This window comes from Arachis ipaensis, chromosome B3 (genome assembly GCF_059453495.1).
Source record: "Arachis ipaensis isolate K30076 ecotype BB chromosome B3, ASM5945349v1, whole genome shotgun sequence".
Lineage (NCBI taxonomy): Eukaryota > Viridiplantae > Streptophyta > Magnoliopsida > Fabales > Fabaceae > Arachis > Arachis ipaensis.
In genome coordinates, this window is record NC_142438.1 from 46,774,116 (window position 1) to 46,799,418 (window position 25,303).

Sequence of the window (25,303 nt, forward strand, 5' to 3'; positions counted from 1 at the left end):
ATATTATTATAAATAATATTAAAGTATTTTTTATATGATTATAGATGTTAAAATTAATTTTAAAAAATAAATATAAAAAAATTCTAAATCAAATAAAAAAATATACATAATATAAATGTATGTAGAGAAATTTAAACTCTAATACATGATGAATAATAACTCTTTTTATTATTACTATACTATTAAATTTTACTCTATATAATACATTTATTATAACCTCATGAATTTAAAATTTATTGGAGGGTCAAGAGCCACTACTTGCCTCCTCTTAAATCTATTTTTAGATTAGACAACTCTCAATTTTAGGTATTATAATACCACAACACACTTACACTACAGACCCACACACACAACATTAAAAGGTTCCTATTCAATACTTGGTCTATTAGTCAAGATTGGAACTCAAATACAGAATATTAAGAAGCATATAGTTTACCACTTGAACTAATTGGTGGGAGCTTCTAACATGCTCCCTAAGTCGAATTAGCTGCGGATCGACTCTTTGGATCGTGTGGACTGAAGTTTCCGAACCTAGGTCGACTAGGTCATCTCTTGGACTCTTGTTGAAAATCCACCTTGATTCAGGCAAGCAAGTATGACCAACAAGCAGTCTTTCTTCTTCTTTCTCTTTTGTTGATAGAAGCTTCCCCACCTAAGGAGATTGAGCTGCAAGTTTCCTCTAATACAAGCTCGATCGGATTCGATTTTCTATCTCTTCAAGTCCGGATGTAGAAAGTTAGTCAAGTATGGAATTAGACTTAGCAGTTATAGGGGACTGAAGCCTAAGAGAAGAGGAAGTCAGAGATTGATAGTCTTTTCTCTTAGGGCAAAAGCTCGTACTTGAGAATAAAAGTCAGACTCAGTCTTTGGAATTCCTTAAAGCAAGTCTAAAGGCTTACACACAGCTCTATTATTTGATGAAGTTGCAATTGAGCTTTGCCCATCTATTCACTAATCAGGGGACTATCAATGAAGATTCTCCTTTAGCACCTAGAGAAAATTTCGTAGGCTAGACTTTTCATTTGTGAGATTGAGTCATGTCAATATTCAAAGAAGAAGTAGAAAGATGTAGGGAAAAGAATCCATATCTTTATTAACTTCTCTGAATGTAGGGTTTGTAGTTGAGAAAAGTACCTCTAACTATCACTTCAAGCCGTCAGTATTAACTGTCCAATAAGCGAGTGAGGTGAGCAAAGGAAAGATATGAAACTTCAACAGACTCTTCAACAGTTGCGCAACCTTATCCTCAGTTTGACTTATGGTTTTAAAAGGGAAAATCAGATCGGATTGAATTCATTGAAAGTTGACCCATAAGCAGTCCCAGAAGTATCAGTCTAAGTACGTCTTACCAATCCCGACAAGGCTAAGATAGGTGAGAGCCCGAGTTAACTATTTAGATGAAGATACTGATCTAAAGGCTGAGTCAATGCCTTATTATAAGATAATCATCTCCTTTATCCGTGAACTAACTAAAGAATCAGCAGATTCGATAGCAGCTAACATTTCTGTGGACTCGGGGAATGCCTCTTCACCTTAAGCAGTCCATTAAGTAGCGGATTGAATTGCTATTGTATTTCCCCTGCAAACTCTTTGAAGTTAAGTCAGCTTAGCGCTTGAAGCGAGAGAAGATAGGAGGTCGTCTGCCCATGGTGGCTTAGTGCGTAGTGTTAGCTAACTCGAAAAAGAAAGTAGGTGGGGGCTATAGGTCTATATACCCGGGCTTCTCTTCTTGATCTTCTCCGGATTCAGAAGTAGAATAAGCTAAGCCAGGTAAAGTAGAATCTTCTTTTCTATATGATTTTAGAATTCCTGGCCGCCTTTACTACCTTATCTGAGGGGAGAAGAGGGTTGATCTTTAAACTTCCTCGCTAGCTTATCAATCAATCGAAGGAGGGGAAAGCGAGTAAGCAAAGGTAAAGGATTTTATTTTCTTATCTTATAAGGATTTCCCCACGGAAAGACAGGAACGAAGTCTGATTACTAGCTTTCTTTAGTTAGCTTATAGCTCTTATGCCTTGGCTACCATATCGGACAAAGAAGAGGATTTTACGCAACAATAGAAAACGGAAGAACTAGTACTTCCTTTGCATCAACCTTTTGACTAGCTTAAAGTTAGTCCCTGGCCTACCTGCCAATGGTTGAAACTAGAGAGTAACGGACTTCTTTTCAGCTATCCTAACCTTCTGGCATGCGAATATAGGAAGGATCAATTTGACCTCTGGCAAAGGCCAAAAGCGAAAGAATTTGTGATCCCTAGCTTTCCACTTAAACAAATGAAGTAGATCGGTCAATATCCATTGCAGGAGAAACCTCTTCAACAACAGTAGCCAACAATTGAAAGAAAACATTGACATTCAATTAAGTAGAAGGGGATTTGTCAGTCAGTGATTAGAGTTGTTGGCCTAAGGCGTGAAAGCCCGGAGGAATCTTGTGAATACCTGAAGCCCGAAATGTCAATCAAAATCATCTAGGAATTTTTCTTGGTTTGATGTCCTCTGCTCTAATAGGCGAAAGCAATCTTCCTTCCCGTGAACTCTATACACAACATGCCATTATTTATAGTTTTCCCAGCCAATAGTTTGAAGTCAGAAAGAGCACTGGATCAAATCTTAATCGATTCCATCCATTAGATAGACTTCTCTGACTCTATTCCTAGAGCTTTGGATGGACAAGTTGCCAAATGCTTTTAAAAGAGATACCTTAGATGGTGTACCACAAGCAAGAAGTTGGACTCCATTATCACTATAGTAACTTATAAGGGGTTCATACTCCTGCCAACGATTGGCCAATGCAACGTATATGACTTTAAGCTCTCACCATCAATCCTGACATAGAATAAAAGTTCAATAATGGAAACTCAAATCATATGAATCAAATTGGGATTCATATCAGGCTCTCAAGCCCACGGGGTCCTTGTACCCCGTTTATGTGACACATGACATGTATAGGCATTCTGAAACCAACCGGTTGAGAGGTCCCTCACTGATGGGACATGGTCCCAAAAAACTAACCGAGGTATCCACCAATTTTCTTAATGAATGTGAGCCATAAAAAGAGAAGCTCTGTGCTTTATTAGGCACAGTGCTAGAAGCAGCGAAGGCAGGAACCGCGCGAACAGCAGAGCAAGCAGCCCATGCGAGAGCGCGGTTATAGCGTTAAGGAAAGGGAGGGCGCTATTGCGTTGCGAGCTGCGGTGCGCTCTTTAGTATTGTGTGGCTTCTGAATTCATTCTTCTCAAAAGAATCGGTGGGTAGGTAAAGGCGAAATTTTTAACCGGAATCGTTGCCCGACCAGTAGTCGAGGATGGTGAGGAAGGATGAAGTAGAGGCTTCAGCCGAAGCTGCAACCAAAGATGAGTATTCGGGCACCGAACTATTGGCTTTAGCGACCCAATGTCTATAGATGAAAGACAAGTTCGGAAGTACTGCAAAGGTGCCTCTCCCACGAAATGTAGCTTATGTGGAACCTATTACTCCTCAACCACCAACTAGCAGCTCTTGATAGAGAAGCTCTGTAAGGGCTATTTTATTTTAAGGCAGGCCCCACTCAATGCGGTTTTTGTCTTTTCTTGATGAAATCCAATCCTTATTTTATTTATTCTTTGTGTTGATAGGGAAGCCCTTTCTTTTGACGACATAAACCTAAAAAATCCTCTTACTGGGCAGGTAGTAGCGTTAGCGTACTAAGAGCCCTCTGGTTGCATTGAAAAAAGATGAGCTTTTTCCCCCTAACTACGGTGGTTCAGAAGATGCCACATCTGCCTCAAGACCTATAGCTTATTCAACAGCTTACGCCCCACGATTTGTTGCTTCCAAGGTTTTCGATTGGTCTTATTTCTACCCGGCTTTCAAGCCATCGTCTCAGTCGGTAGCCTAATATAAGCCAACTGACAAGATCGGATTAGCAAATCATGAAACCTGCCAAAAAAGAGCTTTCAATCGCATATTGCGTCTATAGGAAGAGTTTCAAATGTATCGAGAACACTGGTGTTCCAGTTGTTTTAACCGTTGATTTGAATTATAAAAAATATATATAATATATATTAATTGATATCAACGGTTAAAACAACTGAAACACCGGTGACTTAAAAATTTTTCCTATACTATAAGGAGCCTTGGGCCTTTCTCTATTGCTTGGAACTCTCTACTCTCTAGGAATAATTTCCTACTCTTTTTTCTTCCATTATATACTGCTTTGTTTGGTAATGTTACGACAAGATCGTTTATACAATTAGAAAATTTTCAATACAAACAACCAAACTATGTTTTATTGCGCGTGCCAATTGCACTTTTCATTTGTATGTATCTACTATCTATTATCTACCATCTACGATTGAATAAAAAAGAAAAAAGAAAAGAAAAGAGTAGCCCAAATTTCAAAACTCCAATTGTTTGTAGAACCTTCTTAATATATATATTTTTAGTAACAAATTGACTTAAGTCAGCTTCCAGCAAGAGATGGAGGTGTTGACTGTTGACCATCCTACTTTTACCTTCTCCTTGACTTCTTTAATCTCCAAATAATTGCAGTCGGGTCAGGGCAAATCTGATATTTCACTTTCGGTGAAGGGGTATCTGGAACTCTGCAATACATATCTAAAAATATTACTACAAAAACATCCCTTAATATTTTTTATTATATTGTAATGTCAGCACTAACAAACTTAGAATTGAAGATTGTTTTATTAGGTGGTTGATAGGTAATTAATTTGAAAAAAAAAAATAGTGTAATAATTTTATACCAGCATTCATTTATATTTATTTTTTAAATAATTATTTATAAAATAGATGTAAAAAAAAGTTATCTACTGACATAATAATACGTAATTAAATATATGTATTATAATCTTTTACACAGTCAAAATTAAATAAAAAAATAAAAGTGCCAAGAAATAGTATGAAGGTAGATTTTGGAGGAACTAACTGCAATCCAGAGATGTGAATATGTGAGAAATCCATGTTAGCTGAAGTGTCTAAGACACCAAGTGATGAAACCATGGGACTTTGATGAGTCTGTGGGGACATTATTGGAGGCTGATTTATGGCAATCACTCTGCAATTGAAGTACCTGGATATGTTGTTATTCCCCATTGCCAATCTATGCAAGTTCAAGAAATAATAAGAAACAAACTTCTTTCAATTATGATATTAATAAAAAGGTTTAGTTAAAAAAGAGTAAATTAGATATAAAAATGTATCCGAAAGGTTAAGAAAATAATTTTAAAAACCAAAGAATGACAAAATAACTCCTAAAAAATAATATTTGTTTGACAAAAATTATCAAACAGTATTTTTTAGAGGATTTTTTTGTCATTTTTAACTTAAAATAATAAAAGTATAATGCACCTAAAATTCAATGCATTAGCTATCTGATTAAGACACAAACTAAAATGAATGGATGAGTAGAGTTAGGGTTCTTGAATCACACTGTTACCGAAAGTGCTATCTGTGATACAAAATCTCTAATCTCTCACTAAAAAAAGAAAAGTTAAGTGTAGTTGAAAGGTTCTGTTTCAACTTTCAACCCTGTTAATAGCTTATCCTTATGTTTGCCAATTTGGCAATTTCCTGTATTGATAACATTAATTTTGGAGCTTTCTTGGCTCCATTATGCATAACTAACAAATAGTTTAATATCATATACCTTGTAAACTTTTATTGCTCTTATAAATTTTAATTTGACATCTATTCCAATCAATTGTATTGTTAGATTTTATTCTTAAATTGTTTTTGGTGTTTACAAATTATAGATATTTAAATATTTTTTTATTTCTTATTTATTGACCACTGAATTACTGCATGCATAATATAAGATTTGAACTCTCGATATTTGTTTAAACGAATGAGTGCTCTAGCCAATTTACTAATTCAAATTGGCTATAAATACTAAAAAAAATTAAATTCTAAGTTTTAAATTAAAAAAAAAACATTTTTTTTTATATTAAGACAGGGCAGAGTCCAAAAAAAAATAACTACACTGAGATTAAACGAGGCAGAGATGCCCCTTGTTTATCATCTACTAATAATCTAAGCACCTCTCTAGGAGGAGTATCCCAAAAGTGAAATCTCGGGTCTAGATTCAAACTTTGCGCGCCAAGCAATCTGCACATCTATTGCCTTCCCTAAAAAAAATTAATATTTTAAAAGAAATAATATGGGGCTATAGCCCATACCAAAGTGGAGCCCAAATGCTTTTTAGGTTTTTCTTTGTATGGCCATTAAGAAGGCACGTGCAAGTGGCAAAGTTTTTCAAAAGACCAGTTTCTGACAATGCCAATGGCATGGCCATGGTCCTTTTCTAGGTTTAAGGATCACAATACAAATATAGACAATTCACCCAATGTCCCACTTATCATGTCTTATCAATTATCAAATACATAAAAGATTGAAAGATATATAGAGTTTATTTGAGTATTTAAAAATTAGGGTTAATTTAAGACATAATATAGTTCAAAATCTAAATATGTGAGAATCAGTACTAATGTAAAAGTCCATTAATACAAATGATAAAATATACAAGTGTCAATAGAAAATAGAAAATATAATAATATAGATGTTCAACCAAACATTTTTCTTAATACACTAATAAAGAATGATACAAGTGATGAATAATTAAAGGGTAAAATTCCCCAGAAATTTCAGGTACAAGTTGAGCTATAGGAATGGATGTTTCTAAATAAAAAGTTTTATGTGATTATTCGTGTATAAATTTCGATTGTCAATAGATAAAAACATAGATCCAAACTTGACTTTCACAAATGTAAAAAGTACTTGATAAAAAAGTTGACAATTTCCATATTATTCAATTTCAAAATTTCTTTCTCTGGAGCCAACTCCAGTGTATTCAAGCACACCAAGACCCCATATGCAACTATATCATATTTGATTCAATGCTAACAATTCCAATAATATGAAGACTCTTGAAACTGATTATCCAAAACCTTAGACATTAATTAATTGGACTTACTTGTAAAGAAAACTCTGATCATGGAGTCCAACCACAAGCATTGAGGCTCCAATGTCTCTTACAGTTCCCACAATCTTCATCCCTTCCTTGTTCTCTTGCGTCACAACAATCTCAACCTTTGTCTGTTAACACAATCCTATATAAGATTATAAACACACATAACCATTAATTTGAACAACCACAATATTTAGTAAGCCAAACAAATTGTAACAAAACAAACTAATAATAATTTCTTCATTCTTAAAATATATCCAATATAGTAACATTAACATTTTAATGTTAATATAATATTTAATCTAAATGGGCAATTTATATTTCCATTTTCAGTGTAAAAATAAAGAATTTCACAAAATTTAAAAAATAAAAAATATCGAAAATAAAGGGAAAAAATGAAAATACAAATTAAAGTAAACGAAAGCCTAAATGTCTAAACAGGAAGAAAGTGGAAAAAAGTGCTTACATTTGAGAATTTGTTACATATATCTTGGAATGAAAGTGCTAAATGAAATCCTTTGAGTCTAAGAAGACGAGACTTGGATTTAGATTTAGAAGTGAAAGGGTAGAGATGGAGGAGTGTGATTATGTCACCATAGCGAATGATGTTGTGAAGTGCCCATTGAAGTGCAGTTCTAGCTGCTTCCACCTCTTCCACCACCACCACCACCTTCCTCACATCCATTATTATTATTATTCTCTCTTGTTTTCTTCTTTCTTCTTTATGTATGTGTGGATGTTATTTAAGACATGATGAACAATGAACAGAGCTGGGAGAAGTTTCTCTCTCTTTCTCTCTTTAGAAGAAAATTTAATGTGACATTTATTATTGTGACGTTGATTTCCTCCAAATTAATTAGCCCACAACACAAGGCATACAAAGCACATAGGACAAAGTGGTTGCTCTATTAATTACTTATGCGTGTTATGTTCCTATAAAATATTTATAATAGAAAGTGGATCATGATGATGATATGATAAGGTCGGGTACCTAAGACATGTATAAAATTACATGTGTGTCTCTTATTTGTACTTGCTCATGAATACATGGACACCCTTTTCTCACATTTCTGGAATTACAAACGAAAAAGTGAAAGCTTTAATTATGTGCATCGTGATTCATATAAATATATAGGTAAAAAAGATTATACTATTATAATTAAGATTAAATAAAGAGACCTATCTCAGCCCAAAAATTAGGTCACAGGGTTAAGGATGTATTATATTTACAAATTCTTTAGATACTTTATTTTTGAAAATTATAAAATTTATAATAAACTCTTTTTACGTCCAAAAATAATTATTTGGAATATAAATTTTTATAGGCAAGTGATTCAACAATATTAGATCGAATATGTTTGATACTATATTATAAAATTATTTATCTTAAAAATTTAAGATAATAAAAGAGGTATGTGAATAGTTATATGTCTAACGTATATATAAAATTTATAGGGTTTTTTTTTAAAATAAACTAAAAAATTTTATTATTTCTTAAACATGATTTTTGGACTTTAATTCCTCAAATTTTTTTTTGACATTTGGACAAGTTCGTTAGATCCGGCGAACTCTATAAAAATTAGCAAGTTCGCCTTATCCCGGCGAACTCTATAAAAATTTGTATAGAGTTCGCCGTATCCTCCCCCGAACTCCCTTAAAGTTTTCAAAATGCACGTTTTTTAATCCATATCATCATCTCTAAAAGAGTATATAGATCTACAAACAGTATATAGGAGTACACGAAAATACACACAACAAGCATGGCTTCTTTCAGAATTTTTTTAATTATAAATTAGAAAAAGTAAGCCATATTTAACAATGACAATCATTATTATCGTCTCCAAAAATACACGGGTACACCGGAATAAGCCATATTTAACAAAGATTTTTTTAATTAAAAATTAAAAAAAATCTATTTTCCAAAAATAAAATACGTCTTATTTTTTGGATAGTTTATATGACTTATTTCCCAAAAAAACTATTTCCCAAAGAAAAAAGTATAGGTACCAATATATTATCTGCCAACTTATTGCTAATAATAATTAATTATTATATTTTAAACACATGTATAAAGAGACACATCCAGGAAATACATCTATAAAGACACTTCTATTAGATACAATCCTAAAATAATATTTTTATTAGACACATCAATAAAGACACTTCTATTAAACACAGTCATAAACCAGAGTTGGCAGAAGTTGGCAGAAATATTGTTGGTAACGTAGCGAGATTATTTCCCAAGAAAGTAAAATACACAAGATTACAAGAGTACATAAGAATAAGTCGTATTTTATTTTTGGGAAATAGTTTTTTTTTAATTAAAAAAATTCTTGTTAAATATGGCTTATTCCGATGTATCCGTGTATTTTTGGAGACGATAATAATGGTTGCTATTGTTAAATATTCCTTGTTGTTTGTGTATTTTTGTATACTCCTGTATACTGTTTGTAGATTTATATACTCTTTTAGAGACAATGATATGGATTAAAAAACGTGTGTTTTGAAAACTTTAAAAATTATAGAGTTTGGGAAAGGTACGGCGAACTCTATAAAATATATAAAATTCGTCGGAGGTAAGACGAACTTGCTATTTTTTATAGAGTTTGCTGGGGAACTCGGTGAACTTGCCCAAATACCAAGAAAAAGTATTTGGGGAATTAAAGTCCAAAAATCGTGTTTGAGAAAATAATAAAATTTTTTATTTTATTTTAGAAAAAAAAACAAAAAATTATGTGTAAAAAATTAATTTTTTTTCCAATTTTCTTAATTAAAAATAAAGGATCGATCCTAAATTGGTCCGACAAATTAGTCACTCCTTTGTTTTAAAGGAGATTAATTTGTTTTATATAATATTTTTAGAAATTTAATTATTTTATAATAAAATTTTTTAAAAAATTATTTATTCAATATAAAAATAAATAATTTAATTGAAAGAAATGGATAGACTAATTTATAAAAATAACTTTTAAAGACTTCTAATAAATAAAAATTTATTAGGATTAAAGTATTCAATTTAAAATTCATTAAGAACTAATTTGGAGTTTACTTGATAAATAGAATTTAGTTATGCAGGTGGGGACTCTGGTAATTTTCTTTATGGTGATGAAACTTATTTATTTATTTATTTTTCTTTTTGGTCCTATTGTATTAACTAATCGTAATTCGTAAGATAGGGATTCGGTCCCCTCATATTCACCCCACTCCCATTATAATTAAAATAATAAAATAAAACATGTTTACCCAAATAAAACGAATAATAATAATAATACGAAAAATTTAGGAACCAACAATTTTATTAAATTCTAACTAGTATGTAACCAATAAAAGAAGAGTGATTAATTTCATACCATTGAATAAAATTTTACATCATTAAAAATATAATTAATAATTACTTAATAGCTACAAATTACAAAAATTACTAGCTCCTAACACTCCTCATAATAATATTTATGAGGACATACGGATTCATGTACGAATACCATTTTATAATTTCTAAATGATATATTGTTGCTTTCTTATCTAGAAACAAGGAAAAAGGGGCATTACTTATTTAGATTTCGATGAACCTGCCGAATCTGGGTATTAGTTGGGAGATTCATAGTATTCTTAAGTGATTCATTGCCCATTTTAAATTCAACGTTCAGGCATGTATTAGGTACCTTCATCTCTACTAAAAGAATATTTTCCCTATTTTCACCTTTCGCATAAAAATACATGCTATAATAATAGGGAGTGGAGTTAGGTACATCCTACTTTTAAACAATTCTCTTAATTAGCATTAGTATGTCATATCACATATGTGCCAAGATGTGACATGCTTTGTTCTCATCATATTCATCATCCCTGAAGTCACCATTATTAGTTTATTACTAATTTATAATAAAGGTGATGTCAACGTAAATGTTATGCTAAAACCTAATACCGTCCGAAAACAAGAACCTACATATCAATTTGATTAATGCTATTATACAGATCATGAATGCATTCAATAATGTTAATTTGTGTTAAAATTTAATTAAGGTATTGACTATGAAAAAGAATGGCACATAAAGAGAATCATTCTTCCAATTCAAAGCAAAAATAGACTGAAATGTTTGCACTATAACACGTTTAGCAGCATGCCATACATAAGCCCTTGAGATTCCCTGCATAACATTGCACATATTAAGGACAGTAATCATTCAATGTCAAATGTCCATGCAACAATTCGAACTTTGCATTAAAAAAATTATCAAAATCAGAATATAGTTAACAAACTTGAGATTTTCTCCGTTGCCAAGCGAATTCCACGTTGTACCTACAGCATCCATCTATATTAGTAATAACCAACAGTTCTGGTGGATTCATATTGTTTCTGTTGGTCATCATCACCACCTTGATTTATGAATACAATTCGACCTGTGTATCAGAACGAATAGAATTGCATTAAGCATCTTCATATTAGTTCTCACGCAATCTTCTGTCATTTGAAAACTACCATTTTAATCATGGATCATATCAACCACGGCTAAAGGGCAAGACTTGAAAGAAAGTATGTAGAAAGTGGCTTAAAATAGTTGTTCAAGAGCATTAACCCAATACACATATCAATGATTTCAGTTCCTGGAAGTTGCAAGAAATGCACCAGGCATAAAATTGTCATATCTCCTAGATCCATCAATTGACTGTTAGGGACTTTGGGTACTATGGGGTGCCCAAAGTTCAAAATCAGTAGTGTGGGAAGAGTGGTTCTTCCCCATTAAAGCTGGCTTTTAAGGTGCAGTTTTCCACTTTCCTTAGGTATTTAACATTGACAATCTCCAACATGTCATACACAATTAACAGTAGGTTGTACATTGCTGAGCTGAAAATAGGCAGTTGCTCAATAGAACCGAAATGAAGAACTGTTGGAAGTTGAATGCAAACACACTTTCACTTCAAGCTGACAACATATGGATTCTCCTAGCATATCATAATGAAAGGAATCTAGAATTCATTTTTTTAAATTTCTATGTTATACCCTCAACCAAGATAAATCGGGTGAAAATTTATGAAATATCCTATTCCTAATTTTAACATTTATATTTTCCACCTATTTTCTATCATCTATCAATAAGGATACTGTACTTTATTTCATCTCACTTTTCAGTAGCAGCGAATTTGCAGAAAGCTTTCTAACACTATTCACAATATATAGGTCCCTAATCTCTAATAACATATAAAAGTGTTAGTATGGTATCAAGTAGGAGCTGTGAGCTAGTGTACAAGACAGAACATTGAAACAAAAACAAAAACCTTCTGCATAGTCATCGAGTGGGAGTTTTGACCCAATTAGCTTGTTTAGATAATATCGTAAGCAACAATCCTAGACCATTTTCTTTTCAGTAGAACTCGGAAAGCCAGAACAAACCATGCCAGCGACACAAGTCACTATATAAACAATGCAACCCTACACTACAGAGCCACAAGCCCAAAATGACAACATCACAAATGGTTAGGCATCTTTATCATCCAAGTTCTGGCTACCTACCCACATTTAACTAATTTGCAACAGACAAACTGTATACAAGCATCACAGAAACGAAAGTCAAAACTGAGAAAACAAAAAGACCTATGGATTTATGAACAAAGAGAAGCAATTAAATACAAAGTCAACTAGGAAACAAACAGCAGAGAATTACTTAAGAAATCAAACCAGCACTAATGGGAAAAAGAAAATACCATTTCTCCGAACAGCAACCTCTCTAACTCGACGGACAAGACCAGTGACTGGATCTGCGAAAACCTTGGTCTCCAAGTTTCCCTCCACATACAAGATTGAACTAACAACAAATGAACAAACAATTCATCTATACATAAGAAGAATTATTTTGCCAGAATTTGTAAATATCCAAACAAGGGTTTGTTAATTGTTTACCCTGGAAGAACAGTTTTCATTGCAAGATTTCCAAGCCTCTGGGGATAAATGCAAACACGGTGCCACTGAACGGCGCCCCGGTTGGCGTAGTCAGAGGGTTTCTCACCTTCGAGAGGCCTTCGATTATTGCGGATCCCACCGGTCCCAATTGACAGCAGAGTCATCACTGTCCCACTCCTCAGCTTCTTCTGAACCGGCTTCTGCCCAGCCTCACCCACCAGTATAGCCTTTCAATAACAAAGCAACATTATTCAAACAAACGTATAACTAATTAATTAATTGATTAATTAATCACTTAACTAATTGATTAATTCATCCAATTGAATCATGATTAAGTGAAACCTAAGAAGAATTTCGAAATACCAGACCCTGTAAATGCCAACATCGAGGCCATTCTCGAGGGGGCGATCGAAGAACTTTTGCTGCTGCTGTTCAGAGGAAGAATCGGGTGATGTGTCTGAGTCAGGGAGGGATGACTCGTCCGAGTCAGAAAGGGGGTTGGTGGTGGAGAAGTGACGTGGCAGGTTGAGTGTGTAGGGGCTTCGGGCGGAGAGAAGAGAACGATAGAGCTTCCTTGAGATGGAGGTGAAACCGGAGGAGCTCGACATTTTTTTGGTTGAGTGTGTAGTTTGCTCTGAATTTCGATTGTCTTAAACCCTACACAACTTCCAAGCAAACCCTAAAACCCTTACGTTTCAAAACCACAAAAAAATGAAAAATAAAAAGAACGACGCCTGAGAGATTCGAACTCTCGCGGGGAAACCCCATGTACTTAGCAGGCACACGCCTTAACCACTCGGCCAAAGCGTCGGTTGGAAAGTTGGCACCTACAAGGCTTATTAATTTCAATTTGATGATTGAAAAATCAGATAAATCATTTTTAAAAAAAAAAGACAAATAGATTATAGGTCTTTTAGCTGAAAGATATATAAGTTCTTAAAATACAATAATATCTTTTATTTTTTAAAAAATGAGACATCTAATCTAAGTCTCTTGAGACGACTTATCTATTCTCATATATTTTAGATATAAAAAATTAAATATTTCGTGTTTTAGAAGTTTAAGGATATTTTTGCATTTTTAATTAGTTAAAAATTTATTTGTCTTTAAGTTAAAAATTTGAGAATTTTTTTCTCTTCATCCTATCAATTAAATTATAATGTATTACAAAATACTTATGTCACGTATTATTAATTTTTTAAAAGAATTTTAAATATTCTTAAAATACCAATATATCAATATTTTTAATCATTGATCTTAATTATAAAAATATATATAATATATATTAATTAAAATCAATGTTTAAATTACTGAACACCTTTCCTAATTTATTATCTAACAAGAGGAAAAATTAATCTTATTTTTAGTGTGATATGGAACAAGGTTTAGCCTTTAGAGTAAGTTATGAGCAAATAGCTGCCATAAAACATAAACCATTTCCACGTTTCTTATCCACAAAATCTCCTCAGTATCCATCATTCTATCTATTCTTCTCCCTCCCTTTACTTTTCCAAATCCCATAATCTCATTGCACCTGCTACAACTGATGCAGACACTAACATAAACCAGTTCCTAAGCAGTGCCAAAACCACCATAGAAATGCTACAAAACACAAGAGCATCATTACCTTCCCCACAACCATTCAACACTCCAACCCGTTCTTCAGCACCAACCCCTTTGCCATTTCATCTCCAACCCACATCCAAATCTTTCCCAACAATCAAACAGCAATGCAGTATATCGCGTAGGGATCTCGCAATCTACGGCAACTCTTGCTTGCTACTTCTGTTGGGTTCTCAGGGAGTGGAAGTTTCCAAAGCAAGAGCAGAGGAAGAAGTTGCTGTTACTACCAACACAAGCAACATTGATCAACAAGGAGAAGAGAATAATTTGAATGCCACCACTCCTAACTGCACCGAAAGAAAACCAACCAAGCAAGTGTTCTTGGATGTATCTATTGATGGCGAACCTGTTGGAAGGATTACCATAGGTCTCTATGGAGATGATGTTCCAATAGGGGTCAATAGGTTCAGCAAGATTGTGAGTGGAGCTGCTGGCATTAGCTACAGAAGAAAAGAGTTTGTGAAGATCATGCCAAATTACGTGCAGCATGGTGGACTTAGATCCTATGGGGTGGACGCCGAAATTGCAAAAGGGACAGGGGGTGATTTGGCTGCTGATACTCTGGTTGGGGAGTGGGAGAGACAGTATGAGACATGCTCTGGGGCTAAGAATGTTGCTGGGAGTGTTGGAATTGTTGTGAGAGACCCTTCAAAACCGCCTCCGAAACTGAAGCTGGTTGCAAGAAAAGGGAAGCTGGAGATTGATCAGGAAGAAGTTGGAGCTGATCCTAACGGGACAGAGTTTATCATTGCCACAAAGGATTCACCAGAGTTGGATTCTTCTACTCTGGTGATTGGAAGAGTAGTAGAGGGAATGGAGGTTGTGAAGAGGATTAGTCAAGTGAAAACGGTACAAGAGAATACAAGCTCTCCTTATTTCAGGTGAGTCAAACAGACAGACTTTGCAATTTAACATAAGTAAATTACACTAATTCTCCCTATAATATGTAATATTGATGTAACAGGGTGGCAAAGCTAATAGGAGACAAGAGAGCTGTTGTAGCAGAAAGAGGATTCAACAGGCCTTATTCAAAAATCATAATTACAAACTGTGGTGTATTAGCCTAGCACATCTTCAGTTGATTTTACAGTGTCAATGTAAGGGAACATATAATCGTTCAATAACAATCTCCTTTATCATCAAAGCTGATCGTAGTGTCTGCCATAGAAAAATGAGGAGAAAAAGATTTACAGCCCAATTCCAATGGGCAAAGTAATTGAGAATCATAAGAATTAAGATGTAGCAAATTTAGTTTCTTTCGTTATGAGGGGGATTGGCCGAGATATATTATCTCTAAAACAATATTGAACTTTTGTTACAACCATTACACAAGGTTTAAAATGGAATAACATGCTATTGGTAATTTGGCATGTAATTACACAAAGAAACTACGGTGAGGAAAAGAGGAAGTATGTCAGAATTGGAACACCCTCTTTTACCCAAGCCCAGACTACCTATGCTCTGTATTTTGGCTTGCAATGTGAGCAAGCTTTCTTCTAGTAGATGGAGATAAGAAAAGCTTCTTAACCGAACTTACAGGGTCATCCACCTGCATAAACACACACAATTTGGTAAGATGCTGAACTTCCTCATGTGACAATTCCACTAAAAAAAGGGCAAACAATAAAGAAAGAAGAGGGGAGGAAAACTCTCATTTCCATGATTTTTATTAATGGGATTGGCAACATTCACTTTGCATAAATAGACAAAAAATGCTCACGTTAATCTTGACTCTTCTATACCAAATTCAAACCCTTATATTTTAGTAATTGGTTTCAAGTATCAATCATAGGTTTGTCAAAGTTGAATGCATCACTTTTCTAATGAAATTAACATAAGGTCAAACCAAGCACTCTTATTCATGATGTTGCGAACTACCAAATTATTATAGTATGCAATAGTCTGATTCATAATAAATACCTTAACAATGAGCATAGATGTTGGAGATCTATTTGGTGAATGTGGAAAATGATTTTGCTGATGAAACAAAGCAGATAATGTTTGTTTCCACCCTGGCTCCATGTCATCTATGGATGCAATCCAGGGGCAGAAGTATCTGTGATGCCTGATTGGATTAAATTCCATTGTTTTATCAGCCGTGGTTGGTTTCATGTCTCTTTCTGTGTAAAACAAAAGGAGAAAAAAATATTCTTAAACATTTCATTTATCTTACAATATCTACAAATTGTCTCTCACATAGTCACATTTACAGTCAATGGTAAAAATTTATCAGGGGAAAAAAAACCAAAGTACTGACCTAAACTACAATGTTGATCCTCCCTGTTGACAAAATTTTCTACTTTGTCTTTGGCCCCATAGTTTGAAAGACGATTTACTACTCCATCCAAATTCTTCTGTGAAACAGAAAGAGATTACCTTCAGTCAATCTTTCTGCACAGCAATATAGTTATGTTTTACTCTGTCTAACAAGTTAACCCCACTTCCAATTTCCAAAAATACATCACATCATAAGTGCTTATGATCAAGCAAAGAAACTCTATCACTTGCTATACTTTCTTCAGTTTGTTATAAATTATGAATACATGATGCAATGATCTAGAGATAGAATTTTCTCTCGTTGATCAAATAAATTGTCCATCTGACAGAACAGAAAATCAAAACTAACCTGCAAGCTACTAGGGTCACCTTCAGCCGAACTGTTCAATCCATCACCCTCATGATGGGTGCTCTCTATAACATTATCCACTACAGAATCACGAGCACTAGCTTTAGAACCAGTTTGATCATGTGAACTTTCCCTAATTTCAGATGACATGGGAACAATTTGTTTATTTGAAGCATCAACTATGTTATCATCAGGATTCTCCTGAATCCTGATCTTCTTCCGTGAATCTGCCTGAATACCATCTCCATCAACAAAGACATGATCTCTAAAATCCGAGTCATAAGAAAGACAAGCCCTTAAATTCTGACCAATAACAGGCAGAGATATTATGGCTTTAAAATTTTGCTTTGTTGGCGGAGGACCCCCTGCAATCGTCATATTGAGACTAGAAGACATATCCTTTGACGAAGTTGCAATGTCAGACACATTATTATTTACACCCTGACCCTGTCTGTCTTGGATCACAGAATCGTTTTTGCAATTTACTTCTGCATACCCCACTATTCTGAGTGATTCGACAGGCCGAGGAATTGTGCTGAATGCCCACAATCCAACAGTAGCTCCACACAGGGTACATTCTAGAACTGCAGAATTGGGATCTAGTTGTTCTCCATTAGAATCCTTGAGGTTTTCATTCGTTTCAAAATTGTTGTTATCAGCAACTACTTGAGAACGGTCCAGAATAGTTGTACTTCTAACAGATTGCTCCTTTGTATCCTTGCAATCGACTATGTAAGGTAGAGGGCGAAGATTCCAACCACATAAACTTATAAGCTTTTGAGACTGCAAATAAACACCAATAAATTACATTAAAAAGGTAGGAATGAAAGAAGTGCCAGCATAGACAAAGATGTTTTCAAGAGAATAAATGAGAGAATTGAAATTTGTTAATATAAATAAAGATCATTCATCTAATGCATTTATCATTAAGTCACTAGAACACAGAAGTACACTTGTTATTACCTGGTAATACAATTTGAGTTCCTCTTGACTACTAATAATTTCTATGTCAGAATTTCTGGCAGATCCATTTCCAAAATCAAGAAACAATGATTGTCCAAGAAAGTCTTCCAATAGTGGACTGTGCATGTGCTCTATAACTGAAGATGAAATATGTGGAAGAGCTGAGAGTTGCAAAAGAGAAGAACAGCGTTCTCTGAAATTGTCAACTAACACTGGAGGAGCTGTAGGAGGAAACCGTGCCAGTGTTTCACTGCAGGCATTGTCGATCCATGGGCAAAGTAACTTATGTCCATTATCTAACTTTAAGCTAAATACCCGGGCAGCTTTCTCCACTGAATTAATGGAACACTAATTAGAAAATCATAAAATTGATTGCTCCAGTGAATTATATAACAAACATGAAGAATGGCATACCCTGCTGCTGGTTCCAAGATGCTGGTGTTGAGAAAAGCAGACGTGCTCCACATGCTTCACAGGCTATAGTGTCAATATCCACATTTATCCAACCCCTTCGAGCACAATTTACAGCACTTACAACCTGTAAATGGCATAAGTCAAAGCATAAGCCACCGTAGTTTAAATGTTACAAATAATATATCTATAAAGAAAGTTGGCAAACGGAAGTAGGAAACGTGAGGCAAGGGGCTTTCTTTGGTAATGGAGATGCCGTGCCATGATAAAATTGACGTCTAAAAATTATAATTATTCTTCAAAATAAATTTTATAATAATATTTCAGTTGTCGAGTTTGAATTCATTTGTTTCCTCAATAGTAATTTTTTTTAACACTAATATCAACAACAGTGTATCAAACAAATATATTCTGGTCGTGAATAAAATTGATCAATTTATTTGCGCCGTCACAGAGGTTTTTCCTTCCTTAAACGAATGGAGAGTTCATTAAATTTCTGCAATACAAGCATAATGTTCCTTTTTTATTCAAGGGTAAATATAAATAGAAAAATCATATAATAATATTAAGAAAATGTTAAAAGTAATGATAAAGTACACCACACTAGAAAGAGACCATGATATATAGATGGAAAATGAAAAGGTACCTTGGGTTTAGCAAACCATGATATAGATTTGAATGTGACCAATCTTCTCATAAAGTCACCACGATCCCATGGACGACAAAGCGCTCCTTCAGTTGCTCCCACTGCGGCTGACAACGAGTGTGGTACCTCAGCAGCATCCCCTCTCAGATTCAGCTCCATTGTCCCCAATGAAGTTGAGTAAGGACGCTTCTTACCACTCAAAAGTTGCATGCCAGATGAACTGCAAACATATAAACACATTATTAGTTATCAAACTTAGATTCAGAATATGGATATCAGAGAAACATGAGAATCCACAAATTCAACTATCAGTGAATGAGTTTATATGCATGGACGAAGCGCAGCGCAACAAGTGCTTCCAGCTCAGGCACTAACTGATTCTAACTAAACAACTGGAACTGCTGCGAATCTTATATTATCTATAACTACCACTAGCAAATCCTCAACTAGCAATCTAGCATAACTGAATAGATAAACACACAATTCCTAATATCAATACCTAGTTCAAACAAAACCTGATTTAAAAAATAAATAAATAAAGATTCAGAAACAAGGAATTAAACTAAATCCGCAAACAAATCATTACACAGGCCAAAAGCTTCAAATCTTACGATGTCATACATCTCTTACGGTTACAGCTAAATTAAAAAATTAAAACAAAAGAAAAATTCAAAATTCGGACAAACTAATTGAGCATTCATCTGTGACACTATCCAGCATTTCATGAATGTTGCCAAACGAAACAACAGAATCAAAAGTTTCAAGCGAAATAATAATAATAAAACAGAATCGAAAGATTCAAGCGTAATAACAATAATAATGATAGAAAGGAAGGAAAAGAAGAAGAACCTGGAAGGTGATTTAGGAGTATGGAAAAGCTTATCCATGATTGAATGGAACTTCTTCTCGGAATCTTGCGCCATTTGGGTCGGGAAACAATAAAGGTTTTAAGAAGCAAAGGAGCTTAAAGAGATTCTTATCATGAATTTGCGTTTTTCTTTTATAATTAATTAAAAGCGTCTAAAAAGTAAAAATAAATGGTAGCGGCCACGGTGGTGCTGCTGCCTCTAGCGACGATGATTGAGTTCCAGACCCATTTTTGGTATTTTTGCTTAATTGGGCTTTATTGGGTTGGGCTCCATTTTTTATTATTAAAATGTTGTTATTCTTGTTGTTAGGAAATGTGCTGGCGACGGGCCCATTACCCATTTCGAAAGATTAGGCAGAAGCCAGACAGTCTGAGAATCAATGATCTATTACCCAAAAAACATAAAGTTACTCAAGGATCAGTCTGTTCCATGACCAAAAAAAAAAAAAAGGATCAGTCTGTTCACTACTCTTCTGATAAATATAGCTTAAAGTCAATATTGTATTTCCGACCAAAAAAGAGTCTATTATATTTGATATATCTAACATCTTGATTAATTCCACTCAAATTGGAGGGAAGAAACGGTATTATAATGTAAAGTTAAATAAAATAATTGTATATTATTATCTCTCTAATATTATTCTTATTGAATGAAAAATAGTTTCAAAATATTTCATATAATTTAAGTTCTGTTAAATTTTAAAGCATATAATTAAGTCTAAATTATTAGAACTCATTATTTAGATATCGTCGTTATGTCATTGTGTGTATGTTATCATTGTGTCATTGTATGAATATATAACGAGAGATGTTTATTTATAGGACAAGAATATAATCTAATCATAATAATTAACAAAATTAACATAATATTAAATTTAACCAAATTGTGTTATAATTAAAAGGATAGGAAGAAAAAAGAGTTAAAAAGAGCAATGTAGATCTCCAATAGAGTGATGTTGGGAATTAAGGGAGTCCATATATAGGACATGGGAAAAGAAACAAAACATATTAATTAAGATAGATAGATAGATAGATAGAAGGCATGGGAGAATGAAGATGAAGGTTGTGTAAAGTGTACGGTAACAATGAAAGGACATAGAGGAGGGAGTGATTGAGCTGGCAAGCATATAGTGATAGTACCTCGCTCTTTTACCCTTTCTTATTACTACCCTTGTCCTACTTCTATCTAGGGTGGTCCATACACTTATTCATCTTCGTACATCTTATATTATATAGGTCAACTGTTCTAGCCAGCGGCCACCCTTTAATTCAATTCTTGTACCACTCTCTTTCTACACAACATCAATTATTATATTATATACGGGGTAAATTCTAATAAAATTATGTTACGGTAATTATGATAATTATATAAATATTATTAAAACTAAAGTTATCTTTTTTATTTTAGTAATATTTTTTTAATAATATATTTTAAAAATTATTATTTAATATTAAAAATATTATTTTAATTTTAATAAATACTATAATTATTATACCGTACTCATACTAAAATATATATGTATAAATATTTACCAGCCATTATTCTATATATATATATATATGTGGAGAGAGAGGGAGGGCATGTGTGGTTTGAAGTGTAAGTGTGCAACTTGTACGTCTTAACTATAATTTAATTTTTGGGCATTAACTCTCTCTAACAATTTGGTAGAAATTTAGACAAAAACGTTTAAAACGTCTTTCTAAAAATGTTTAATCTTATTTATTAAATAAATTATTATGTATTAAATTTTTAATATATGATATAAATTGAAAATATTATTTTTATTAAAAAAAGTTGCTAAATTCTTAAAATTATTACTTAGATTTTAATATTATTTTATTTATTTATTTAAAATTTAAATTTTTAACAAAAAACTTATTAGAAAATTGTTTTATTTTTATTATATTTTATTATTATTTTGATACTTTTTTTAATATTTTGCGAATTTAGTAATTTTTTATGAGTTGATTTTTATTTATAATTTTTATAATTCTTTTAATATTTTCATTTTTTATTTTGAGAATCTATATTTTAATCTACTAATTTTTATTATTAATGGTTCTATTTTTAGTCTAATAATTCTTATTTATTTTGGATTTTTTGAATAAATTTATTGTGAAATTAAAATTAAAAAAATTATTTTGTATAAATTTAAGAAATTCAATATCATTTGAATTAATATTAGTTAAAATTATTAATATAATTATTTTTTTTCTTATAAGTTATATTTTTATTGTTGATCCACATTTTTTTAAGTATATTTTTTTTACTGTAACTAAATAAATAACTTTTTTTTTTGTCATTTTTACATGAGTAGTGCTCTAATAGTTTTACTATTCATGGCGTATATATGAGCTATGCTGTTTTTAACATTTTTACGTGTTTTTTTCTTGTCCCCTTCTTCTTTTAATTAATAATGTATGTATTTTGGTAGTGTTTGAGACGAGTTTTAAGATATAAAAACAAAGACAACGAGTATAACGATTTATTTGGAGGATGGGGGCGACAGAGATACAACTATTAATAAATATAGAAACTTTTTGGTTTTAATTTTGCCTTAATATCCTTCAATAATGTTATATATTGTGTGTATATGTATATCAAGGATAACTTGTAATTTGTAAACACTAGCAGGTAATAAGGAGAAAAATACATAATATATAAATATTATTTAGGTTTTAAAAATAATTTCCGTATGAAAATGGGGCCTAAAATTATGATATCGATAACAGTGCATATTGTGTAGTCACAATTTTGTCTTAAAATGTGTCCATGTAAATATTGAGAGGCACAAGTTTACATACTAGTTTGTAAACCAAATTGGTCTATTTGGCAAGCAAGGCTAGTTTGTTTCATTCTTATCCTCTTTTTTGGATACTAGCTTAGTATATATGTCAATTTGTCTGCTTACTAATCAAATTTCAATGTGCTCTTATTTAATTTTGTTCAGTGTGTACGTACAATAATAGCGAAATAATAGTTTATTATTATATATATTGCTTCCGATTTTTTTCCCTTCTTATACTCTCCTCAATGTCCTTTTGTTTTTTTAAAAAGAATATTAAGTGATGAATAATTATTTTCTTATTTTTATCTTACACTTAAATTAATATTAGTTAATTCTATATAAAATTACTAAAAGCGTCGGCAGTTAACATTCCTTTGCACATAAAAATTTAGCTACTGAATTAACAATATATATATATATATATATATATTATTTTAGTATGATTATATTATAATAATTATAATATTTTAAAAAGTAATGTTAAAATTAAAATAATATTTTTCTATTATTAAAGTCTCTTAAAAAGTATTACTTAAAAAAAGTATTACTAAATTATAAATTAAAAGATGTGATTTTAATTTTATATCAACACTTGTATAATTATCATAGTATAGTCATATTAGAACTTACGTGTGTATATATATATATATAATCAAATTAATTATCTGTATAACAAGGTTTTGAAAATTAAATCATTTATTAAACGGATAAATTTAAAAATTTAAAATTTAAAAAATTTAACCGAAATTGAAGTGAATATAGTAAAATATATATTTATTTTTAAAAAGTAATTTTTTTATATTTTATTATTTTAAATATGATAACCGTTAAAAAATCACATTGAATCCGACAGATAATTAATTCTTTGACCGATTTTTCTGAGTTTTTGACGATTCTTTGTTAATTGGTTTTTTATTTAAATCGATTGGTTTGATGACCAATTTTCTTTTAATTCATTTAAATTTGTTGGTTTGGTTCGGTTCTTAAAATTATGCTATATAAAATATATATTAGCATATAAAATATATATTAAAAATAAATAAAATAATATATATATATAAATATATAATAATTAATTTATTAATTTTTTTGTATATATAATATTTTTATTTTATGTAAATGACTAATTTACTGCTTAATTTTTTATTTACACAATTACACACAATATGATTCTTAATTATTTTCTTATAACTGTTAATTCCTATATATTCGTACACATTAATTAATTTAAGAATCTAGTAAAAAGATGACAGCAGCATTTAGAGATTAAAGAAACTGAGAAAATAATTCAGCTAAATAATAGAATTATTGCAGCCGCTGTAACTTTTTCCAGAACAGTTGAGGATCATTAACTACATGCATGTAACTTTAATAATAGAAGAGATGGCAGTAAATCGCGGTGCATCTATGAATATATATTTCAATGAACGACTATATGTTAAGTATATATTAAAATTAATCACTAAAATTTGTTATTAATATAAAATATATATTAAAATATAAATATATATTAAAAATAAAATAAATTATATCTATATAAATATATAAATATAATTTATACATAAATATATTGATAACTAATTTTAATGATTGATTTTAGTATATAAATAATATTTTTGTTCAATAAAAATGCTATTTATATACTAAAATTAATCACTAAAATTAACCACTAATATATTTATGTATAAATACATTTGAGGTTTAATTTAGTTTTAATATGTATTTTATACTAATAATTAATTTTAGTGACTGATTTTAATGTATACCTAATATAGTTGTGTTCGGTTAGTTCCTGAATGGGTCGTATGTGCTGGATATACGGGAGTAATGGGAAAACCTGGATTCGAGTCGTTCGTGCGTGATTGGACCTCCTGGGCAAATGTTGAAGGGAAAGGAATGGAGCTCGAGGATCTCCTGGGCTGATGAAGTGGTGAGGGGGGAGCCACCTGCAAAAGGGACTCCGACGCTCAAGTCAGAATCCATACAAGGTGGCAGAAAAAGTGAGGGTTAGATGACGTACCTCTGGAGGAGGGGTAGGGCCCTCTCCCTATATAGTCTGTACTAGGGCGGGTCTCACATTGGGGAGACCCACCTTCTGAGAAGCTTCCTTGCCCAACTGTCAGGTGCCAGGTGAAAGGGGTGACGACGTCTGGGTCGCCTGGTTCGGATCTTTCCAACTCGTCGGGTCGACGGACCCGGGCACAGGGCCAACTGGGCCGGGCCAGAACAGTGCCTCCAACGTGTCAGCTATGGCCGCATGCACCGTTGTTGGCGTGTTTCATCCTACTTTCTCCCTGGTTGGGGCCTCGCCGAGTCGGCCGCTCGTGACAAGGGCGTGTCTCCTATGCGCGGGTGAAGTTCGTCTGCTTCGGGGGCGTCTCTCGTCGCCTCGTTCTCCGCACCTGACATTAAATGCCATTATGATTAATTTGAAAACCTTGTGAAAAGTGCACTCTACCCCTGACTTTTGCGTTTCTCTGTGGAAGTTATTCTTTTGTTTCCAGTTTTTCTTCCTTAT

The 25,303-nt window shown here is 32.6% G+C and overlaps 4 protein-coding genes and 1 non-coding gene across 8 annotated transcripts; 1 reads left to right on the forward strand and 4 right to left on the reverse strand.

Annotated features, from left to right (window-relative positions):
* Positions 1–4,170: 4,170 nt before the first annotated feature.
* LOC107630399 (uncharacterized) lies at positions 4,171–7,782 on the reverse strand. Of its 3 annotated transcripts, none has more exons than XM_088509434.1 (4): positions 7,427–7,782; positions 6,967–7,088; positions 4,924–5,052; positions 4,171–4,582 (listed from the first exon to the last, which is right to left on the reverse strand). In XM_088509434.1, exons 1-4 carry the CDS (start codon positions 7,643–7,645, stop codon positions 4,489–4,491), a joined length of 564 nt encoding a protein of 187 aa, XP_088365560.1. In that variant the 5' UTR covers positions 7,646–7,782; the 3' UTR covers positions 4,171–4,488. The 3 variants fall into 3 exon arrangements, with proteins under 3 accessions (XP_088365560.1, XP_088365559.1, XP_016188995.1); XM_088509433.1 differs by having other exon boundaries at positions 4,186–4,582; positions 4,924–5,067; XM_016333509.3 differs by having other exon boundaries at positions 4,186–4,582; positions 4,924–5,097; positions 7,427–7,781.
* A 3,221-nt stretch (positions 7,783–11,003) lies between these two features.
* Positions 11,004–13,644, reverse strand: LOC107630398 (Nucleic acid-binding, OB-fold-like protein). Of its 2 annotated transcripts, XR_001618274.3 has the most exons (5): positions 13,228–13,644; positions 12,860–13,086; positions 12,664–12,764; positions 11,221–11,361; positions 11,004–11,108 (listed from the first exon to the last, which is right to left on the reverse strand). XR_001618274.3 is itself a non-coding variant. In XM_016333507.3 (4 exons), exons 1-4 carry the CDS (start codon positions 13,465–13,467, stop codon positions 11,279–11,281), a joined length of 651 nt encoding a protein of 216 aa, XP_016188993.1. In that variant the 5' UTR covers positions 13,468–13,625; the 3' UTR covers positions 11,119–11,278. The 2 variants fall into 2 exon arrangements, 1 of the variants encoding a protein (XP_016188993.1); XM_016333507.3 differs by lacking the exon at positions 11,004–11,108 and having other exon boundaries at positions 11,119–11,361; positions 13,228–13,625.
* Positions 13,588–13,669, reverse strand: TRNAS-GCU (transfer RNA serine (anticodon GCU)). The gene has a single exon. It is a non-coding gene; the product is annotated as a tRNA-Ser (tRNA).
* Positions 13,670–14,273: 604 nt separating this feature from the next.
* LOC107630397 (Cyclophilin-like peptidyl-prolyl cis-trans isomerase family protein) lies at positions 14,274–15,626 on the forward strand. Its single transcript, XM_016333506.3, has 2 exons — positions 14,274–15,363; positions 15,447–15,626. The coding sequence occupies exons 1-2, from the start codon at positions 14,459–14,461 to the stop codon at positions 15,547–15,549; spliced, it is 1,008 nt and encodes a 335-aa protein (XP_016188992.1). The 5' UTR covers positions 14,274–14,458; the 3' UTR covers positions 15,550–15,626.
* A 94-nt stretch (positions 15,627–15,720) lies between these two features.
* Positions 15,721–20,177, reverse strand: LOC107630396 (C3HC zinc finger-like protein). Its single transcript, XM_016333504.3, has 8 exons — positions 19,978–20,177; positions 19,129–19,348; positions 18,486–18,609; positions 18,072–18,403; positions 17,109–17,891; positions 16,740–16,836; positions 16,403–16,602; positions 15,721–16,031 (listed from the first exon to the last, which is right to left on the reverse strand). The coding sequence occupies exons 1-8, from the start codon at positions 20,049–20,051 to the stop codon at positions 15,933–15,935; spliced, it is 1,929 nt and encodes a 642-aa protein (XP_016188990.1). The 5' UTR covers positions 20,052–20,177; the 3' UTR covers positions 15,721–15,932.
* Between the last annotated feature and the right edge of the window lie 5,126 nt (positions 20,178–25,303).

Coding starts and splice junctions, on each gene's coding strand:
- LOC107630398 (XM_016333507.3), bottom strand. CDS start 13,467: ATGTCGAGCTCCTCCGGTTTCACCTCCATCTCAAGGAAGCTCTATCGT. Junction 12,765..12,859: donor ATGAAAACTGTTCTTCCAGG/GTAAACAATTAA, acceptor ATTTGTTGTTAG/TTCAATCTTGTATGTGGAGG. Junction 11,362..12,663: donor GGTTGCTGTTCGGAGAAATG/GTATTTTCTTTT, acceptor TCTGATACACAG/GTCGAATTGTATTCATAAAT.
- LOC107630399 (XM_016333509.3), bottom strand. CDS start 7,645: ATGGATGTGAGGAAGGTGGTGGTGGTGGTGGAAGAGGTGGAAGCAGCT. Junction 7,089..7,426: donor TATGTAACAAATTCTCAAAT/GTAAGCACTTTT, acceptor TTGTGTTAACAG/ACAAAGGTTGAGATTGTTGT. Junction 4,583..4,923: donor ATTCACATCTCTGGATTGCA/GTTAGTTCCTCC, acceptor TATGTATTGCAG/AGTTCCAGATACCCCTTCAC.
- LOC107630396 (XM_016333504.3), bottom strand. CDS start 20,051: ATGGCGCAAGATTCCGAGAAGAAGTTCCATTCAATCATGGATAAGCTT. Junction 18,404..18,485: donor ATCTTGGAACCAGCAGCAGG/GTATGCCATTCT, acceptor CCATTAATTCAG/TGGAGAAAGCTGCCCGGGTA. Junction 16,837..17,108: donor GTGACCCTAGTAGCTTGCAG/GTTAGTTTTGAT, acceptor TCTGTTTCACAG/AAGAATTTGGATGGAGTAGT.
- LOC107630397 (XM_016333506.3), top strand. CDS start 14,459: ATGCTACAAAACACAAGAGCATCATTACCTTCCCCACAACCATTCAAC. Junction 15,364..15,446: donor ACAAGCTCTCCTTATTTCAG/GTGAGTCAAACA, acceptor TTGATGTAACAG/GGTGGCAAAGCTAATAGGAG.